The sequence below is a fragment of the Aethalodelphis obliquidens genome, unplaced genomic scaffold, assembly GCF_003676395.1.
Source record: "Aethalodelphis obliquidens isolate GAN/ISIS:26980383/991018 unplaced genomic scaffold, ASM367639v1 scaffold2, whole genome shotgun sequence".
Classification (NCBI taxonomy): Eukaryota; Metazoa; Chordata; class Mammalia; order Artiodactyla; family Delphinidae; genus Aethalodelphis; species Aethalodelphis obliquidens.
Genome location: NW_020837946.1, coordinates 60299646 through 60320892, shown reverse-complemented (window position 1 = coordinate 60320892; position 21247 = coordinate 60299646). Strand labels below are relative to the sequence as shown.

At 36.8% G+C, this 21247-nt stretch overlaps 1 protein-coding gene across 2 annotated transcripts in view; it reads right to left on the bottom strand.

The window, feature by feature from the left end:
- The window catches only part of SLC25A12 (solute carrier family 25 member 12), a 91377-nt gene that overhangs the window by 41088 nt on the left and 29042 nt on the right, over positions 1–21247 (bottom strand). Inside the window, exons 1-4 of one of the 2 annotated variants that reach the window (XM_027128304.1) lie at positions 16637–21193; positions 13108–13247; positions 2348–2494; positions 50–188 (exon numbers count right to left, since the gene is read on the bottom strand). In XM_027128304.1, the coding sequence (XP_026984105.1) occupies positions 50–188; positions 2348–2494; positions 13108–13247; positions 16637–16868 (658 nt within the window). In that variant the 5' untranslated portion in view covers positions 16869–21193. Of the gene's footprint in view, positions 1–49; positions 189–2347; positions 2495–13107; positions 13248–16636; positions 21194–21247 lie in introns of those variants that run through there. The other variant, XM_027128293.1, reaches the window with a different exon arrangement.

The following is a 21247-nucleotide window of genomic DNA, read 5'->3' as shown; positions in this document are numbered from 1 at the left end:
AAAGTGAAAATGCTGAGATTCGAATCAACGTATATTTTAAAAATCTTACCCTTTGTGACTTCAACATCTTTCCTTGTGCCAGCTAGAGTGCTATATATCTTACGAACAAGCTCCATGTTATTCAGTAAGGAGTTAAATGCATTGAAGTACGAGAAGCTAACCTGGTGTGAGATACTTCCTCCAGCTGCCTAGGAAATGACAACACAGAAAGTTAAACAAACAAACAAAACCAAAAAAATACATTTATGGACACTGAACTTTTCTCAAAGAAGATCCAAAGGAGTCTTCATTACTAAAATGATTAACAGCCAGTCCATAAATACAAGGAAGGTATCGTGCTAAAACACTGTCAGTGTGTTTCATGCCCTCAAGGAAGTCTATGTAATTTAGGTGTTAAGGAAGAAAGCAACATCTGGAAGTTGGACTTCATGGTTCATCTACCTATAAGGTCAAAAACAACAAATACAATTATCACAGATCAAAACCAATGATTATTTAAACAGGATTTTCAAGACCTTCAACTATGGAACTCCTGCTAGTTCTGGATAATCCAAACCTCAATGTACAATATAAGGAGCATTTTTTAAACTTGCTTTTTTCCCCACACACATATACAAAAACCAGTGGTAACTTTAAATTTTAAGACTATTTCACTATGTCAACTCTCCTAATCTTTTCCTTTTTAAGTTTATTGTTATAGTTAAGATATAAAACGTCCATGCTAGGTTCTGAATCTCTATCACAAAAGGTACAACTACCAAAAGCTCCAAAAGATGTAGAGAAAATCTAGGGATATAAATCATGTCTTTAGTAGAATAGCGCTAAAGAGGCTCTCTCATGCCTGGGGAAGGATGGGGGACAATGTGGCCTTCATTACCTCTACAGGGTGAGGAAGTAATTTCTCCCTCTGTCCAACACTTGGACATAGACTCAAAAGTGAATATTTTTCGTAGCTTGCAAAAGCCTAATTTCTAAGCCAAGAGGCAGAGGAACCCAGATGATTAAAAACATTCTCTATTAAAAACTCAAAAGAAATACTCATAGAAATACCAGTGTGACAACGTTAATCATAAAGGTCTACATTAAGGACAGTATAGGTAATGCTGGGCATATGTTCCCACCCCCACCATCCCTCACACACATGCATTAACCTAAATATATATGATATTTGTATTAGCCTGAATTTGGATACCAGCGACCCAAACGCCAGACTCAAATTATTTAACACGTTCCTCCAGAAATTGAGACGGCATTTGGTAAACTGAGGCTGTAACAGGTCTATCTAACCCAACTGGAAAAGATTAGATGGGACCCCTCACCCCAAGGCACTGAGTCCTTCTCTCTAGGATTTTCTTTCCTTCTTCCCTCCTTCTCTCCCTTTCTTTCTTTCCTTCCTTTCATTTTTTGGCTGGGGTACGAGGTGAGGGTAGGGGAGTGGGAGATGAGTGTCAAGGAGGTGAAATGTGTAGGAGAAAGTGACATGCTCCATGTTCAAATTCACTGAAGAAAAAGAACAGAAGTTGATCTTTCTACCCCCAGTCTGAATAAGGGATAATGATCTTCAGCTGAAACAACAAAAGCACTCATTGGCTTCCCTCCATTTAAAACAAGCAGCAATCAAAAACTTATACATAAGTACAACACATGAACAAGAAAACTGATAAGTGAGGACAGTTTCACCATTCTTTGTGAGGAAGTGGATGACATCAGTTTGCTATTGGTCCAGATGATTGCTTTACAGAGATTAGCAGTGTAGAGAACAAAAAACTGTCTGGTCCATGCAGACTGAATGCACAGGTGAAGGGGCAGAGAGAGGAGTGAGCCACAGAAGCTGACGCCCACATATTTCCTCCATACCTTCTGCCACAGCCATGGTTATTAAAACAGTGTAGAGGCCAGTGATGATTCCTCTAGCAAACAGCACCCTGCTGGCAACAAAGGAAGGAGCCATCCTTATAGCAAGGCTTTGGGAGCCTGGTGGGATGGAAAGAGGCCACAGGTGAAGGCAGTAGTGTCTGAGCGAAGTACTGCCCACTGGAAAAAGTAATTGCACACCCTTGTCTACAAACTCCCCTGTTTTCTTTAGGGGGACTCTGTAAATGGAAATAAACAATTTGGAAATACATGAGAGCAAGATGGTGGTGCTGAAAAAAGCAGCTATGATCTGGGGAAAGACTATTCACTATCACCCCCACCACCACCTCCCTTACACACACCTGTTTACCTACTACTAACCAAGCATAAAGTTGGAATAGTTGAGAGTGAGATAGGCCCAGGGATGCAATCCAGGACAATGGTTTCAAAGGTTTAAGGAAACAGAAAGTTGAAGTGGTTGCTTTTTACTTACTGAAACTAAGTTCTCCTCCACAAAGGGAGTAAGCATGTGAGACCGAATGGTAACCATGATGTCACTGAAATCCAGACCAGAAATCATGCCACTTTTGCTTTTGTCTTTCAGTGCAAAGGCTTGTCTTGCATGTTCCAATTGTAGTTCCTGGAGGGAAAGTTAGAAATGGGGCCTTAGGTTAACTAAAGCACATCCCGAGTGTATGTTTTAGAAAAGAAAGATAGACATCCTTCCCCTACATGCATTTACTACAAAAATGAACAATATACAGCTCTGAATGTACAACAAAACTCTTCATTTTTTTTTAAAAAGCACGTTTTCCTGAAAATATACTACATGTTACTCCTCAGGAAAAGTGAATCACAGAATGTCAATAAAGAAAAGGGAGGAAAAACAACCTTTGTTTACTTGAGAAGTTTTCATCACTGAAAACTTTTCAGAGTATCTTTTCAGTGCTTTAAGTTCTACCTTTAAAATAACTAGTAACTCTCCTGCTTGAAGGCATTCTTATCATCCAAGAGTACTTTCTGAATTACAGCTGGCTCTCCACATCCGAGGGTTCCGCATCTGCAGATTCAACCAACTGAAGCTTGAAATTCTAACGTGAAAGTTATGAATAACAAACTGCATAAATAGTGTTCAGCTATCACTCTGTGTGGCTTTGAGTGATACTCATAAACTGTAGAACAATACAGAAGATCTCTGAACTTTTAAACTACTGGGCAGCTGACTTTTGTAATAGGTGCTATCAAAAAAAAAGGTGCTAGTAATACCCTAAGGGCTATATAAAAGTCAAAATTTAGAGCATTTCTGCCCTGAGGACATATGACATAATCCAAATAAATCTGTTATCACAACATAATAATAGTGCTATTAGATGTCATTTTCACACTATTTGCAACTCCGGAAATAATATTCCTATCTAAATATATAAATATTATTCACAAAGTGAAATAATTGTAATTTAATATTGTAAATATTGTAATGGCAATTTGCATTGCCATTCATTTATAAAAGCCTACAAATCAATGTTGATTTACCCTTTTCTGACATTTAAAATAGCTTTTGATAGAAGTTTCACCCTTTTACTAATTAATTATATTTTTCTATACCTCAATAGTAATTCAAAGACATTAAAATTGCCTTAGCAGGTGTTTGTCTCATAATTCATTAAGTTATACATTTGTTTTATATGGTTTTCTGTATTTGCATGATACTTAACAATAAAACAAGTTTCTAAAATATTTTTCTTAGCAGGTTGATAGGCTAGAGACAAGTATATCAAACCTACTAAATCTTTCAATAATCTTAACTTAAAAAAAATTTAATAACATTGTGGAAAACATCTAAACATTTTAACATCCATCATCACACATGTAAATATTTGAATTTGAAATATTTATAAATATTCAAATATTCTATTGGTCTTGAAAAGACCAACAGAAGTAGAGAAACTAAAAGTCAACTGGTAAAAATGTATGAAAGATAGAGTACAAAATAAACAACCAGCATGATTTGACAGTTTTCTTTCCAACCCCTTCTGCTTTTTAAAAATTTCAACTTATTAAGGTATAATTGACAAATAAAATTATAATACATTTAAAGTGTACAATGTGATGATTTGATATATGTATATATTGTGCAAGGACTCCCACCATTGAGTTAATTAACACATCCATCACCTCACATATTTACCTTTTTTTTTTTGACGAGAGCACTTAAGTTCTACTCTCTCAGCAAATTTCAATTATACAATACAGTATTATCATCAGCATGTTATACCTTAGATCTTCAGATCTTATTTATCTTATAACAAAGTTTGTGCCCTTTTTCCAGCCTCTTCCTATTTCTCCCACCCCCTAGACACTATTCTACTCTGTTTCTACATGTACAACTTTTTTTTTTTAATTCTACATGTAAGTGATACTATGGAGTGTTTGTCTTTCTATGTCTGGCTTATTTCACTTAGCATAATGCCCTCCAAGTTCATCCATGTTGCTGCAAACGAGAGAATTTCCTTTTTTTTAAGTTGAAAAATATTCCATTGTATGAATGTGGAATAATATACATATATATATACATACACACACACACACACACATATATATACACACACCACATTTTCTTTATCCATTCTTTTGTCAATGGACACTTAGGTTGTTTCTACACCTTGGCTACTGTGATAATGCTACAATAAACACAGGAGTACAAAAAAAAAGTAAACACAGGAGTACAGATAATCTCTTTGAGATGATGATTTTATTTCCTTTGGATATATACTCAGAAGTAGGACTGCTGGATCACAGTAGCTCTATTTTAACTTCCTGAGGAACTTCCATACTGTTTTCCATAATAGCTGTACCAGTTTACTTTCCCATCAACGGTGTACACAGGTTCCCTTTCCTCCACATCCTTGACAGCATTTGTTGTCTTTGGTCTTTTTAGTCACAGACATCCTAACAAGTACAAGGTGATATTTCATTGTGGTTTTGATTTGCATTTCCCAGATGATTAGCAATGCTAAGCAACTTTTCATGTACCTGTTGGCCATCTATATGTCTTCTTTGGAAAAATGTCTATTGTGGTCCCTTGCCCATTTTTTAATTGTGTTTTAGTTTGTTTTGCTACTGAGTGGAATGAGTTCCTTGTATATTTTGGATATTGACCCCTTATCAGATATGTAGTTTGCAAATATTTTCTCCCATTCCATAGCTTGCCTTTTCTTTTTGTTGATTGTTTCCTTTGCTGTGCAGCTTTTCAGTTTGATGTAGTCCTACCTGTTTATTTTTGCTTTTGTTTATTTTGTTTATTTTTTAATTTGATGTCAAATTCAAATAATCATTGCCAAGATTGAAGTCAAAGAGCTTACTCTCTCTGTTTTCTTCTAGGAGTTTAAAGTTTCAGGTCTTACGTTCAAGTTTTTAATCCATTTTGAGTTGATTTTTGTGTATGGTTTAAGACAGGAGTCCAGTTTCATTCTTTTGCCTGTGGCTGTCCAGTTTTCCCAACACCATTTATTAAAGAGATTACCCTTTCTCCACTGTGTATTCTTGGCTCTTCTGTCAAAAATTAATTGACCATATATGCATGGGTTTATTTCTGGGCTCTCTATTCTGTTCCACTGAGCTACGTCTGTTTTATGACAATGTCATACTATTTTGAATACTATACCTTTGCAATATAGTTTGAATTCAGGAAGTGTGATGCCTCCAGCTTTGTTCTTTCTCAACATTACTTTGGCTGTTTGGGGTCTTTTGTGGTTCCATACAAATGTGAGGATTGTTTTTTCTATTTCTGTGAAAAACGCCTCTGGAAGTTTGATAGGGATTGCAATGAATCTACAGATCACTTTGGGTAGTATGGACATTTTAACAATATTAACTCTTCCAATCCATGAACACAAAATATCTTTCTATTTATGTCTTCTTCAATTTCTTTCATCAATGTCTTATAGTTTTCAGTTTACAGATCTTTTACTTCCTTAAATTTATTCCTGTTTTCTTCTTTTTAATGTTATTGTAAATGAGATTGTTTTCTTAATTTCTCTTTCCAATAGTTTCTTGTTAGTGTACTGAAATGCAACTCTTTTTTTTTTTTTTGCGGTACGCGGGCCTCTCACTGTTGTGGCCTCTCCCTTGCGGAGCACAGGCTCCGGAGGCGCAGGCTCAGCAGCCATGGCTCAGGGGCCCAGCCGCTCCACGGCATGTGGGATCTTCCCGGACCGGGGCATGAACCTGTGTCCCCTGCATCGGCAGGTGGACTCTCAACCACTGCGCCACCAGGGAAGCCCGCAACTCATTTTTGTATACTGATTTTATATCCGACAATTTTCCTGAAGTCATTTATTAGGTCTAATAGTATTTTGTGTAAGCGTAAAGTCTTTAGGGTTTTCTACATATATTATGTCCCCTACAAGCAAGGACAATTTTAATTTTAATTAATTTAATTAACTTAATTTTTCTCTTTCCAACTTGGAAGGCTTTTATTTCTTTTTCTTGTCTAATTGCTCTAAGGACTTCCATTACTTTTTGAATAACAGTGGCAACAGTGGACATCCTTGACTTGTTCCTGATCTTAGAGAAAAGGCTTTCAGCTTTTCACTACTGAGTATGATGTTAGCTGTGGACTTGTCATCTACAGCCCTTATTATGCTGAGGTATATTCCATCTACACCTACTTTAAGAGTTTTTATCATGAAAGGATCTTGAATTTTGTCAAATGCTTTTTCTGCATCTATATCTATTGAGATGATCATGATTTTTATCCTTCATTGTAGTGTATTAATGTGGTGTATTAGCATATGTTGAACCATCTTTGCATCTCAGGAATTAAGTCCCACTTGATTACTGTATATGATCCTTTTAGTATACTACGGAATTCTGTTTGCTAATATTTGGTTGAGAATATCTGCATCTATCTTCATCAGGGATACCGACTTGTAATTTTATTGTAGTGCCCTTGTCTGGCTTTGGTATCAGGGTAATACTGATCTTGTACAATGAATTTGGAAGAAGTATACCCTCCTATTTTTTGAAAGAGTTTGAGAAGGACTGATATTAATTCTTCTTAAAATGTTTGGTAATATTCATCAGTGAAGCCATCTGGTCCTGGACTTTTCTTCATTAAGAGGTTTTTGTTTACTGATTCAATCTCCTTGCTAGCAACTCGTCTGTTCAGAGTTTCCATTTCTTCATGATTCAGTCTTGGTAGGTTGTATGTGTCTAGGAATTTATCCATTTCTTCTAGGTTTTCTCATTTGTTGGTGTATAACTGTTTATAGTAGTTTCTTACGATCTTTATCAGTTGTAAGGTCTTCTCTTTCATTTCTGATTTTATTTGAGACTTCTTTTTTTCTTAATCTAGCTAAATGTTTGTCAGTTTTGTTTATTTTTTCAAAAAACCCATTCTTGGTTTAATTGATCTTTTCTACTGTCTTTCTAGTCTCTATTTCATTTATTTCTCCTTTGATCTTTGTTATTTCCTTCTACTGACTTTGGGCTTATTAGTTTATTCTCTTTCAAGTTCCTTGAGGTATAAAGGTAGATTGTTTGAGATTTTTCTTTTTTCTTAATGTAGGTGTTTATCACGATAACCTTCCTTCTTAGAACTGCTTTTGCTACATCCTTTAAGTTTTGGCATGCTGTGTTTCCATTTTCATTTGTCTCAAGATATTTTTTGATTTTCCTTTTGATTCCTTCTATGAACCATTGATTACTTAGGAGCATGTTGTTCAATCTCCAATTTGTAAATTTTCTCCTCTTCTACTTTAGTCATTCTCCCTAACATACTCCAACTTTCTATCACCTCAGCTCCAACCACATCACCCTTCAAATGAAGCAGGAATTTTTTACCTTTATTTCAACCTTAAAATATGGTTGAAAGTGCTCTCCAAGAAAAGGATATTCCTAAGCAGCATCAGAAGCACACACAGCTCCACTCTATCTTACATAGGCTTTCCCTTCCTCACTCTTTTTTTTCCTCCCTATTTATGCCTTTGTTATGTCTTTGTCTTTTCCATGCACGTCTTAGACTCTCAGAAATATCCAGTGGCAACCACGGGCATGATTAAGCCTTATTAATGACATTAATTCTGAAGAAAAGCAGAATCCTCACTGCAAGAGTAATGCAAGAGTTATGCTGGAAGAACAGATTTTCTATTTTCTATTAGGTCAACAGCTGAAGGACTCCCCTGTATCTTTTAAAGATATATATTTGAAGTATCACATATGAAACTATAGAGTGTATGGGATTGGCTTCCAAATGCTCCAGTAGGGAACAGAGTGGAGAGTACAGATTAAAAAAAGACTGGCCAACATTTAATAATTGTTGAAGCTAGGTGATGGGTACATGGGGGTTCATTATACTATTCTATTTTTAAATATATTTGAAGTCTTTCAAAATAAAAAATTAAAATTAAAGACTTCAAAAAGAAGCAACCAGGGCTTCCCTGGTGGCGCAGTGATTGAAAGTCCGCCTGCCGATGCAGGGGACATGGGTTCGTGCCTTGGTCTGGGAAGATCCCACATGCCGCGGAGCGGCTGGGCCCATGAGCCATGGCCGCTGAACTTGCGCGTCCGGAGCCTGTGCTCCACAATGGGAGAGGCCACAACAGTGAGAGAGGCCCGCGTACCGCAAAAAAAAAAGAAAAAAAAAAAAAAAGAAGCAACCAAAAGGAAAAACGTTCTGCATATAAAGCTCTCCATTTATGTAGTATAATCAAAACATCAGGGTAGAATGGGTATTGTGATCACGCTAATGAAAAAAACAATACTCTGGACCTATAAAAGATAAAATAAAGATATTCTAAAGAGATAAAAATACTCTAATAAATAAAAGATAAAATAAAATAAATCTGCTTCTAGATTGAAAGGGTGGGAAAGGGAAACTGAGGGAAAGGGTAAATACAGGAAGTTATGTTAAAGCTAAAGATCTTGTGTTTTTAGAAATGCATCTCATCTAACTATGAGATGAAAGTAGCAGGGGTTCAGAAATACTGTGGCTTTGGATGAGACTGAACTAGTACATTTAGCTCTGCTGTCTTTCAAATCTCTACTCTTCACTAAAAATCACACTAAAGAATGAAAAACAAAACAATACAGAAACTCAAGGACAAAGAGAACAGAAAAGAAGACAGCAACTACATTTTTAAGATTAGAGGGACTTCCCTGGTGGCGTAGTGGTTAAGAATCCACCTGCCAATGCAGGGGACATGGGTTCGAGCCCTGGTCTGGAAGATCCCACATGCCGCAGAGCAACTAAGCCCGTGCGCCACAACTACTGAGCCTGCGCTCTAGAGCCCACAAGCCACAGCTACTGGGCCCGTGTGCCACAAATACTGAAGCCCGCACACCTAGAGCCCATGCTCTGCAACAAGAGAAGCCGCCGCAAGAAGCCAACACACCACAACGAAGAGTAGCCCCTGCTCACCACAAGTAGAGAAAGCCCAAGCGCAGCAATAAAGACCCAAATCGCCCATAAATAAATAAATTTACAAAAAAAAGATTAGAGGGCAAAAGAGCAAATGACAACTGGCTTAGCAGGCCCAAGAAAACCAGAAGTGAGGAAAGCAAAAAAGCAATCCAATGTACATGACAGAATTTGCCAAAGACTTGTGAATTGGCTATACTAGTACCCCCAAAAGTAATGGTGAAGGTGGAGCTGAGAACAGGAGGCTTAGACGGAAGCCTGTTTATACAGTAATTAGTTACCTGCTATACTCCACCACAGCCAGGCCACTAGCCCTTTCCCAACCCTGGAAGACAACTAGGTGAGTCTAACAGAGGATCTCTGGACTAAGGGAGACCAGGCACAGATGAAAACAGGTAATTAAATGAAAGTCCATCTCCATACTGAATGTTGCAGACCTCTAACCCTTTTGTCTTACTCAGCAACCAGAATATCAAAAGCCAGATCTAGGGCTTCTCTGGTGGCACAGTGGTTGAGAGTCCACCTGCCGATGCAGGGGACACGGGTTCGTGCCCCGGTCCGGGAAGATCCCACATGCCGCGGAGCGGCTGGGCCCGTGAGCCATAGCCGCTGAGCTTGCGCGTCCGGAGCCTGTGCTCCGCGACGGGAGAGACCACAACAGTGAGAGGCCCGCGTACCGCAAAAAAAAAAAAAAAAAAAAAAGCCAGATCTAATACTCCAGATGCGTGGCTAAATCATTATTCTGATTCCCCAATCCAAAGTAAAAGACCTGAACATACAGGCATTAGAGAGTCCCCGGAAAAAGAGCCCAGCCAGAGAACTTTACAGTAAGGTCCAGTTAATAAATCCTGCCATGAACCCAAAGCTCCCAATAAGCCTCAATCTTAATTTTAATATGAGCAGAGGACCAAGAACCATCAGACATAGGAGAAGAGCTACTAACATGAAAAAGAGAGACCCAAACAAAGAGAAGGAAAGTAACTTGACAGAAACAGACACTTTGCAGGGAGAAGAAAATTTTTTTTTAAAATTTTTAAAAATTTTTAAAAAAAACAAAAACAAAAAACCCTGCCTCTAATATGTTTGGAGAAGTGAGAGAAAATACTACATCCATAAAAGAAGAACAGTATGCTATTTTTAAAAGAAATATTTAGAAAATCAAAAAGAACTCTTGAAAATTAGAGATACAACAAAAGAAACAATAGAAGGTTCAGAAGGAAAACAGGAGAGAAAAGAAAACTAAAGGATCATACATTTATTATATTTACTAGTTCTAGACAGGAAAAAAAAATAGAAGAAAAGTAGAAAGAATATTTTCAAGAATTGAAGTACATAAGCTTTCAAATTAAAAGAGCCCCTGAATGCTCAGCACAATGAATAAAAATAAACTCACATCAAGGAATATCATCATGAAATTTCAAAATGCTGAAAAGAAAAAAATCTTAAAACCCTCCAGAATGGGGAAAAAAAAAAGTTTCAAAACAGAATAAAGATTAGAATGGTATTGGACTGCTCAGTGGCAACACTGGAAGCTAGAAAACAAGAGATAATATTTTCAAATTAGGAGGAAAATAAATTACTAAAATTCTATACCCAGCCAAACTAAAGGTAATGATAGAGCAGAGGCTTTCATATATCAAGTCTCACAAAAAAATTATTTTACTTTCCTTAGGAAGCCCCTGAATTAAGTATTCTACCAAAAAGAGGGAGCAGGGACTTCCCTCGTGGTCCAGTGGCAAAGAATCCGCCTTCCAATGCAGGTGATGTGGGTTCAATCCCTGGTCGGGGAACTAAGATCCCATATGCCACGGGGCAACTAAGCCCGCACAACGCGACTACTGAGCATGTGCGCCTCAGCCAGAGAGCCCGTGTGCCACAGACTACAGAGCCCATGCACTCTGGACCCCGCGCACCACAACTAGAGCAAGAAAACCCACATTCCACAACTAAAGAGAAGCCTGCACACCACAACGAGTGCTGCAATGAAAAATCCCACGTGCCGCAATGAAGACCCGACACAGCCAAATAAATAAATAGATCAAATAAATATTTTTTAAAAAAAGAGGAAGCAAACCATAATAAAGGAAGAGATGAAATCCAGTAAATGGGAGGTTCAACATAACAGAAAAGCAGATGGAGTCCCCAGGATGAAGGTGAAGGGAGATCACAAGCTGACAGCTATGTAGTAAGTACAAAGTCCAGTATCAGACAGTTCCAGGAAAATGGTGTAGGGGCTGTGGAAAACAGTCTGGCAGTTCCTCAAAAAGTTAAAAAGTTATGACCCAGTAATCTCACACCTTAGGGATATACTCAAAAGATTTGAGGGCTTCCCTGGTGGTGCAGTGGTTGAGAGTCCACCTGCCAATGCAGGGGACACGGGTTCGTGCCCCGGTCCGGGAAGATCCCACATGCCGCGGAGCGGCTGGGCCCGTGGGCCGTGGCCGCTGAGCCTGCGCGTCCAGAGCCTGTGCTCCGCAGCGGGAGAGGCCACAACAGTGAGAGGCCCGCGTACCAAAAAAAAAAAAAAAAAAGATTTGAAAACAGGTATTCAAAAGCATACATGTATACCAATGTTCATAGCAGCACTATTCATAACAGCCAAAAGGCAAGAACAACCCAAGTGTCCATCAACTAATGAACGGACAGACAAAATATGATATATCCATACAATGGAATATTATTCAGCCATAAAAAGGAATGAAGGACTAATATATGCTACACACAGATAATCCTTGAAAACACTATGCTAAGAAAAAGCCAGACACAAAAATTCATATTGTATAATTCCTCTGATATGAAATATCCAGAATAGGTAAATCCATAGACAGAAAGTAAACTGGAGCTAAGGAAAGGCAAGAATGGGGTGTTAGGGCTTCCCTGGTGGCACAGTGGTTGAGCGTCTGCCTGCCGATGCAGGGGACGTGGGTTTGTGCCCCGGTCCAGGAAGATCCCACATGCCGCGGAGCGGCTGGGCCCGTGAGCCATGTCCGCTGAGCCTGCGCGTCCGGAGCCTGTGCTCCGTGGAGACCACAACAGGGAGAGGCCCACGTACAGCAAAAAAAAAAAAAAAAAAAAGAATGGGGTGTGACTGTTTAACTGGTACAGGGTTTTCGTCTGGGGTAATGAAAAGGTTTCAGAATTAGAGCTGGTGGTTGCACAACACTGTGAATGTACTAAATTGTGCATTTTCACATGGTTAATTTTATGTTAATTGAACTTTACCTCAAATTTTTTTAAAAAGAAAGCAAGCTCCTGGATTGCTCCAAGAGGATGAAATTGACCAAACACCTACTCTGTTTTAAACATATTAAAATGAGATTTTAGTAACTGAGGCCAAGTCTGAGAATGAATTGGCATTAATATACAGAAAATGAAATAATAAAAATTAGAATCGCTAAGAAAATCATTTTAGTCATGCACAGTGTTTACAAAGTTGTGGTGATTCAAATATGATTACCGATCTAAGCAGAATCATGACATAATTATATGGAGGGAGGGGACAGAAAATGTCCAAGTCTGTGATAGAGAGGGAAAGGTGAAAAAGCTAGCTCCTAATCTTCCATAGTTCAAATTAAATAAAAAATACCTAAAAGTGAAAAATTAAAAAGTACAAGTGCCAGCACATGTTTATTATTTAAAGCTATGAAAGTAAACACCGAAAGAAACAATTACGAGAATTTAAATAAGTTGCCTCTGGGAGTGAGAAATGAAAAATGGGGGTGAAATGCCACAGAGGATTGCTATTTTTTGTAATAAACCTAATAAAGCTAAAAGGGAAGGAGATGGAGGAGGAATGGTATATATTTACGCTGGTTATGAAAAACTAAGCTCACCTGAAGAAATTGTGTGAATTCTGTGTAGTTAAGATGCTTCTTCCGATTATGCCCAAAATGCAGCCGGATAAATTCACAGTCCCAGTTAAAAGGGATATGGTGATGAATAGTAGTCTGCCCAAAAATTTCTTTGACATTTTCTTGAAAGGGAAAACAAAAATAAATAAATTATATCTGGAATAAGTAGTTTAGTCCACTGCAATGTTCCTACAGAAAGAAATTAAGAGAAATTTTAAAAGTCAATATTATCTGTTTCTACTAACATTAGCTGCAAAATTTTTTGTGCTCAGAAACCCATGCACAGGAGCACAATTGATACAAAATATAATTTTACAGTTAAGATTGTGTACCATTACATATAAGGCCATGAGATTCTTAATTTCTCTTGATTTAATTTTAATTAGAAAGTGATTTATATCTTGCATTATAAATGGCTGCTACTTTGCATTCCAGTATAAAATCAATAGTGTTTTCCCGGTTCCTCAAGGAGTCGAATTAAGCCCTTTATCAGAAGCATGAATACCTAAATTACAGTATAATGCAATATTTGTCATACTAAGTATGGCTTGATTGAGGCTTGATTATTACATTCACACTAGCCTGAATATGTCTATTGAAGATAGGTATAAGAAATACTATCAAAAGCATATCATTAGCTCAGCAGCAAGCACCTTATTAAAAGCTTCTGATATTGTCAAAAATATGGTCTTGACACAAAGCTACAAGATCCCCATAAAAACCATGATTATTAGTCTCAGCTATTAAAATATTTTAAGATAAGTGAAATTAGTGATTCACTTTTAAGTAAAGAAGGACTAAACACAGTATACTAACTTTTAGATAGGAACCAGTCACACTGTGTAATATACAACCAAAACCCTCTGACAGCTTGTCTTCATGCACTAACAAAGTCATTCACTTTCTTACACCGTTCTACACTTACTATGAAAGTCAATTCACAAATGACTGGTACTTTAACAAGCATAGACTGGATAGACTAATTTAGAAGCTCATGCCAAAAAAAAAAAATCGTTAACAAAGTTAAGAAAGCAGGAAGCCCGTTTTACTGATGTCTTAACAAAATTATTTTCAAATTTAAGCCAATTATATTAGTGAAAGGATTTTACTATCTATAGCTATCAATTATACTAAAAAATTAGTAAATACAAGCTTAATGTTTTATAATCTCCAACTATGCTATTTTATCTAATTTCTGCAAATTCTTTGAGTAAGATATAAATCTCATATTGTAAATGGTTTAATGGATTCCCTTTAGTTTTAATATACTTTTTTTTTTTTTTTTTTGATAAAAGCATTGCTATGCTGGGGGAGCAGTAGGGAGTGTAAGAATCCTGAACTGGAAATCCTACCAGTCTGGACTCAACATGACAGCTCTGAATAGGGCACAGTGATTAGTCAGTTGGAAGGCGGCATTGGATGTCACTGGGGAGATGGGATTCTCATCTTTTCTTTCAAATGGAATGTAGCATTTATTTCTGGCCTAAATAGCAACAGTATTTCAGAGTTTTCAAATCATGTCAATTATTTTCATCTTCCATAAACACAAATTAAATATATGAGTTTTTGTTTCTGAAAGCAAAGAATTAATGCAATACAGCAAGTCATGGGATCCTAACCAACACAAAGGATTACCCTTGAATCTATATGAAACTTCAACAAGTTGTAAGATATGTTAAAGTTTACAAAATAATTAAAATAATAAGGATGGCAAAAAACTATTTAGAGTTAAAAGTATTATGGCCGTTTAGCAAAGATTTTTTTAGGATCCTAATTCAATTAATTAGTTGCTTCTCTTTCCAAATTAATTAATTTGATTTCTTATTTTAAGTGTTAAACTAAGGGAATATGAAGAAATTAATGGAAAGCATATTAGGATAACTTAAATTACTACATATATTTAAGTAACATTAAGATAAATTATTAAAGGGAATGAGTTATTTTATAACCTTTATTTTAAAGGTCACAACTCCCAAAACTCAACTATTTAATAGGAAATATACGTATTGCTACCTAAATAAGTTTTATATAACAGTGGAATAAAACTGAATTCCCTTTGTATGACTGGAAAATATCAGAATCTCAAGTGCGAAACTATATCAAATAAAGCCAAAGATTCAAAAGCTTTCAAACTTATGAAAATTTAATGAACCATGAAAATTGTCTTCTATTATCACAAAAAGGATATTTATAAACCAAAATTACAATGTATAATTTACATTCAGAAAAATAGCTCTAAAATAAAAACTTTTAACTAAAATCCTATTTTGTAAACTACTTAGCAACCTTTAAATAAAATCTTACAATACCTTTGAAACAATTAAAATGATGGCTTAAATTACTCATAATAATTTCCCCAAATATAGAAGTGTCATTTTCCATGAATATTTGTTTAAACATTTCTCCCTTCACCCAAAGTGGTCAGTTGACAGCTTTGTATATGGTTTTATTATGACCATTATTATCTGCTGTTGTTTATTAACTACCCCCAGACACTTTTAATTATTTTAGCCATGTCACAGGCTACAAAATTTCAAACCTACTTTGGCACCTCTTGATATTCCACTTCCCTTCTGTTATTATTTCCACTACCAACTGCCTAAGGCTAAATCAGGAAGCTTACAGAAATAATTAGTACAACTATTGTTTTGAAGTCAAATTCATAATTACCGCTTTACTTTTACCAGGATATGCTTATTTAAAAAAAAAAAAGTTATACAAAAGCTCCAGAACTGGAGAGCTTATACTTGTGTGAGGCAATAGCCCAAAGAGCTGATGATCTTCTTATCTTACCCAGTTTTATCAGCTTCTGTACGACATGAAAGGGAGCACCAATAATCTCAAATATACCCAATATATCTAACTGAAACTACATAGCAAGTTTCCCCCCAGAGAGAATCCCGTCTTTCCAGTGGCAAACAAGGGTCTTTAGCTCTCCAAGGAGTACTATTTCAGTGGCCACAGTTCTGGCTTGGATGAAAGGGATATGATAGTCACATCTTATTGGCAACAAGATCATGATCGAGTGTTTTATACTAGGTTGGCACTGCTAAGGGGAAATAGGAATCCATTTGTTTTCTGACATATAGAAAACAAAAGACCACTTTTTCACTTCCTGCAGAGCATGGGCTCATGAAAGAGATGGTTTATAATTCCTCTGAAAAGGGAAATGGGGCCAGATACAAAAGTAGCCTGTCATTATGTTCTCTTTGCTTAAAGGAGAGGAGCACAATGAGTTGTCAGGAGGGCAGGTAATGGTGACAACTGTGATTAAGTAAAAATGTTCACAGACATATAACATTAGTCAGTTTAGCTGTATCAGTCACTTATGATGATTGCACTAGATGAAATACATCGAAGCATATATATTATGTAAATATGTCTTAACAGAGGTTTTAATTTTCCCAGCAGCCCACACTGTGTCTCCCCATCTCATCCACCCTCATCCCTCCCCTGGTCCTTATGGGAGCTTCCTACTGGTCTTGTTCACCTTTCTGCAGTACAAAATTACCTCTGACCGGGGCTGGCACTCTTCTCCAAGACTGCCGCCATGCCTGTTCCATGAATGAGCCTGGAAGGAGCTGCTGTACCAACGGTGTGGCCAGAGAACTCCTCCTGTAGGTATACAAGCCATCAGCCCTGTGACACAGCCCACCTACCATCAGCCCAACGACATACTGATTCCAAGGATTCCAGCCCAGCAGGAGCCACTCCTTCCAACTTATAGGCTTGAGATCAAACATTTTTATTGTCAGGGGAAAAAAAATTCCTTAATAGCTGAGTTTCACCTGCACAGTTCTTAAAGTGAAGTCAGAGAGGCTTTTAGAAGGACTCCCGCCAGGAACAATGAATATCCTTGTGTATAACTGAACAAAAACAATGGCAAGACTTGCAGAAGTAAAGAGTTTCTCAGTGAGGGAAAACTTGGGGGGAAAGAAGAGGAACGACTAAGAAACTAAAAAAGAAAAAAAAGGAAAACAAACAACAACAAAAAGATCAACAACAGGAGCTTGTAGAAGTCCCAGCCAACCCAGCATGTCAGGCCAGACTTCTAGGTTCTATTTCCAGGTGGCTCATTAGTTTCCGGGGTGACCTCCTCTGTTTTACTGAGGGAAAAGTATTTCTATTAACCCTTTACCTACCTCCAAAAGGGATTACTGTACAATCAGTCAACAGAGTAGTCCTGCTGCCAAATATATGTAAAGGTCCACTTCTCAGGAAAAATGAGTTTACATTTAAAGAGCATCTATTACTACAGAAGTTAGATGCTTCAACAATCTATCACCAAATGGCATAAAAACAAGTAAAACCATGTTCTCTTTTTACCTCAAATTCTAACCTACTCTATAGCCTTGAATATTAATGTGACCTTCTCTGCGATACCTGAAAGGAGTCTCAAAAAGTCTTCCTGATTTAATTTGAACACCCAAGTGAAGCTCTCATTCTTACCAAGTTAAACTAGGCATTTATTACCATTAGAATTTCATATTATACCATGTCTATAGCTTTGCTTCCACTGAGAGAGGATATGACATTTTTCATATCTAGACTTCCATCTCCTAACTCTTTTTAACAATAGCAGTGGTCATGCCTAAAACAGCCCAATCAGATTATTCCCTCCTTTAGAGAAAAAGAGTCTGTTTTAGAGGCACAAATGGAACACATTTTTATTTGTTATACATAATGATGGTCAAACAGGGTACAAAATCGAAAGGAATTCCTACTTTTTGAGGGTTCTACAGTCGGGGTAAAGATGTGCCCCTGGAAAAGTTTTCTTCAGAGAGCTCCCATTCCCAGGCAAACACTTTGGAACACAATGTTGATGAGATTTTTAATAGAAAATTTAGAATATATAACATTTATTAGTTAATAGGTAAGAGTGTTGTTGGGGTTTTTTTTTAGAATGATTACATCCTTGTTAAAGCAATAGGGTTTTTGTTTTTTTTTTAACTTGGGACAAATGCATGGCAACTATTGACAACACAATGTAGAATAGCTGGTTATCTAGGGTACGTCAATCTAATTCTATTGAGCAGAATATCCAGTACACTAGTGGACAACAGTGAGACCAAGGCAAGTTTACACAATATCTAGCACACACCGGTCATGCAATGGCCCCTATAAGGCTCATGCCACCAGGCAGAAACAGATATACAAGCCATTAAGTAATCATCCACAGCATGCATTAGAAGTTTTACTAAAAGAACACCAAAGAAGAAACAACTGATGATTTTATTCACTCTTTTAAAAACTCCAAAACCCTCTCTTGAGCTTGTACATTCTAAAATGGATGACCAAGGTCTCAATGTAAGTCCTCTCGCCCAGAGCAGAGGTATCTCTAATTAAAAAAAAAAAAACTTGTCCAGCATTCAAGTAAATGTTGTTCAATACTGATATATATAAATATTTGCAAAGATACACACAATTTAAGTACACAATTTGATGTGTATAAAAAGCATATCTAAAAAAAAAGCATAGATGAGAATATACACAAGTACACAGATAACATCATCGTCATAGTCCATGAGATATACTGACGGCGTAATAGTCTTTCCCCACTCCATTACACCTTGCATCCAATATTCTCTCCCGCCTTTCTCTCCTGACGTGCACAAGAAAAATCTATACTTTAAATACGCTCCAAACTAGAAAACATAAGGCCATCTGATGAAAAGGATTTAGAGTTAGAATGGATCTAAATTTTCCTTTTACCTAAACATACGTCTATAAATACATAAGCACAATTCATTTTATTAAGTGAGTACAAACATGAAAACTGACCTTTATCATAGATCCAAAATCCTATTAAAACAAACTCCAAGTTAATTATTTCCTTATGTTGAAATTCTGTAGTCTCGAATACAGCCTGAAATGAGTGGGCCTTAGAAATTTTGTTAAATGGCATCTGTAACAGTTTCAATGCTTTTCTTCTTTTCTTAAGAATATAAAATTAAAATTTCTCTCCTTCATTATGATTTTTTTCATTTTAGTTAAGAAAGTTTGTCTAAAAATGAATCCTCAGAATTTGGGATGTAGGGCAGGGAGGGGAAATGGTCAAGGTCCCCAGCAAATAGGTGAGCACCCTCAAGAGAACCATCCAGTTAGCCAGGGACCACAGGAACAACGTCGAAAGGGAGCTCAATTTTTTCTCATTCCATAAGAATCTTCCTAACTCTAGATTATGGAGCAGCAGAATGAAGGATTCTGGAGGGTTTATATGCTCTTCAGTTCAGAACAGGTGCTATAAAAACTAAAACTGATTTGTTCTGCTTTTAATCCTAATTATATTTTCTTGAAATTTTAACTCATAAATCGTAGTCTGAGGGAAAAACAAAAGATCTATAAAACGCTAAAGTTGGAGTCTAATAACTACAAGCTTTCATCTGCATGAAATAATGTGTGTATAAACCATTCAGCTACTTCCTACACATTTTAATCTGCTAATCAACAATGGCATGAGTCTCTATTGTTAGTCTGTTGAATAAACTGACTTGAGTGACTTATTTTTAAAATAGAAATTGGAAAAAGCAATCAAATGGAGGAGGCCCAAAGAATCATGATACCAAGGTAAAGGGGACCAAAAAAAAATAGAATTTGGTTTTGGGAAATCTAATTCTTAAGAAATGGACACATGACAGAAGCACGGGTATACTGTCACTAAGGCAGATATTTATATCAAGTTATTTCCCAAGCATCTGTGCATCACATTTGGAAATAAGGTATATGAGCATGTGTGATACTTACTGAAAATAGAAAATGCAGCATTATCAGCAGTACAGGGTTAATGCTGAATGATGAGATGATAAAGGCTTTATGCTTTAAACTATAAAATCTGGGTGTTTCTGAGGAAAATCAACATTCTTTAGGAGGCAGAATGGCCAGAGCTTGCTCCAAAGCAGAGAGAATGCCAAGATAAACACAGACACCTGAAGAGCTCTGCATAGGTATTTATTTGGGAAAATCTTCTGATAACAGAAGACAACTGAGTCAGTGGGCAGAAAGAAGGAAACAATCAATGCCAAGCTAGAACATGTGCCCACTAAGATGACAGCAAAGGCGCACTGGTCCTTTCAAATACCTGTATTTTCTCACCATTCTCACCATAGCAGCGATACATCTTCCTCTGGGTTTAACTAGAGGATATTTGTTTTATAACCAACACTACAGTGAATAAATATTTAGCACTGTGGCTCAGGGGAAGCCTGATTTTCAAGAGTTTCCCTACCACATATTGATTCCCATTCACACCACTAACGGAGTTCAAGTTGAGGTTTACAAGATGAAAAAGTTCTGGAGATCTGTTTCATTACAGTGTGAATATACTTAACACTACTGAACTGTACGCTTACAAATGGTTAAGATGCTAAGGTTTATGTTAGGTGTTGTTTTACCACAATAAAAAAAATCCAAATATTTTTAAAAAAAGGGAGGAGTGCTCTAGGTCCTTGATAACACTACATTATTTTTATTGAAAAGCCTCTTGCAGGAAAAAATTAGCTGATACTCTTACTAAACACATACTAATTTCTGCAAGTAAGCCTCTTCAAAAAACTAATACATAGCTATAGATAGAAATCCTAGCTTGTATGCTTTGAGACATCCACAATGTGCTAGACTATGTGCCTACCAAAGGATTTAAATTGATTTCTACATCCAATTCAAATGGCAACTTTAATATTCTAGCCTTGTTGCCTAAAACCAAAAATCTAAAATGGGGGTTCAGAGAATGCTAACTATTCTTGCCTTAACTCCCTCCTTCCGTTCCATTCTTAGGTGTTAAAATGACATAGCAGCAATTTTCCAAAGATGCTCCAGAGAAGCTCTGAACTCTCTACCCAAAAATTCCTGAAGGTATGAGATGATTACTCCACGTTGTTCAGTCTGTTTCATAAAAAATGTTGCCCAGGCTGGCCCAGAACAAGATAAGTTTACACCACCTACTTTAGGAATGTAAAAGTGTCAGAGAGTCAATGAGTTGAGGTAACAACATTCCTAAATTCCTTAATTTTTTGCAATAGTCTAATGCTTAAAAGAAAATAAAGCCATTTTTATTTTATCTATGTAAATCCTTTTAGGAAATTAATACTTCATTTTTTGACTAGCTCTTAAAATAAGCAGCAAT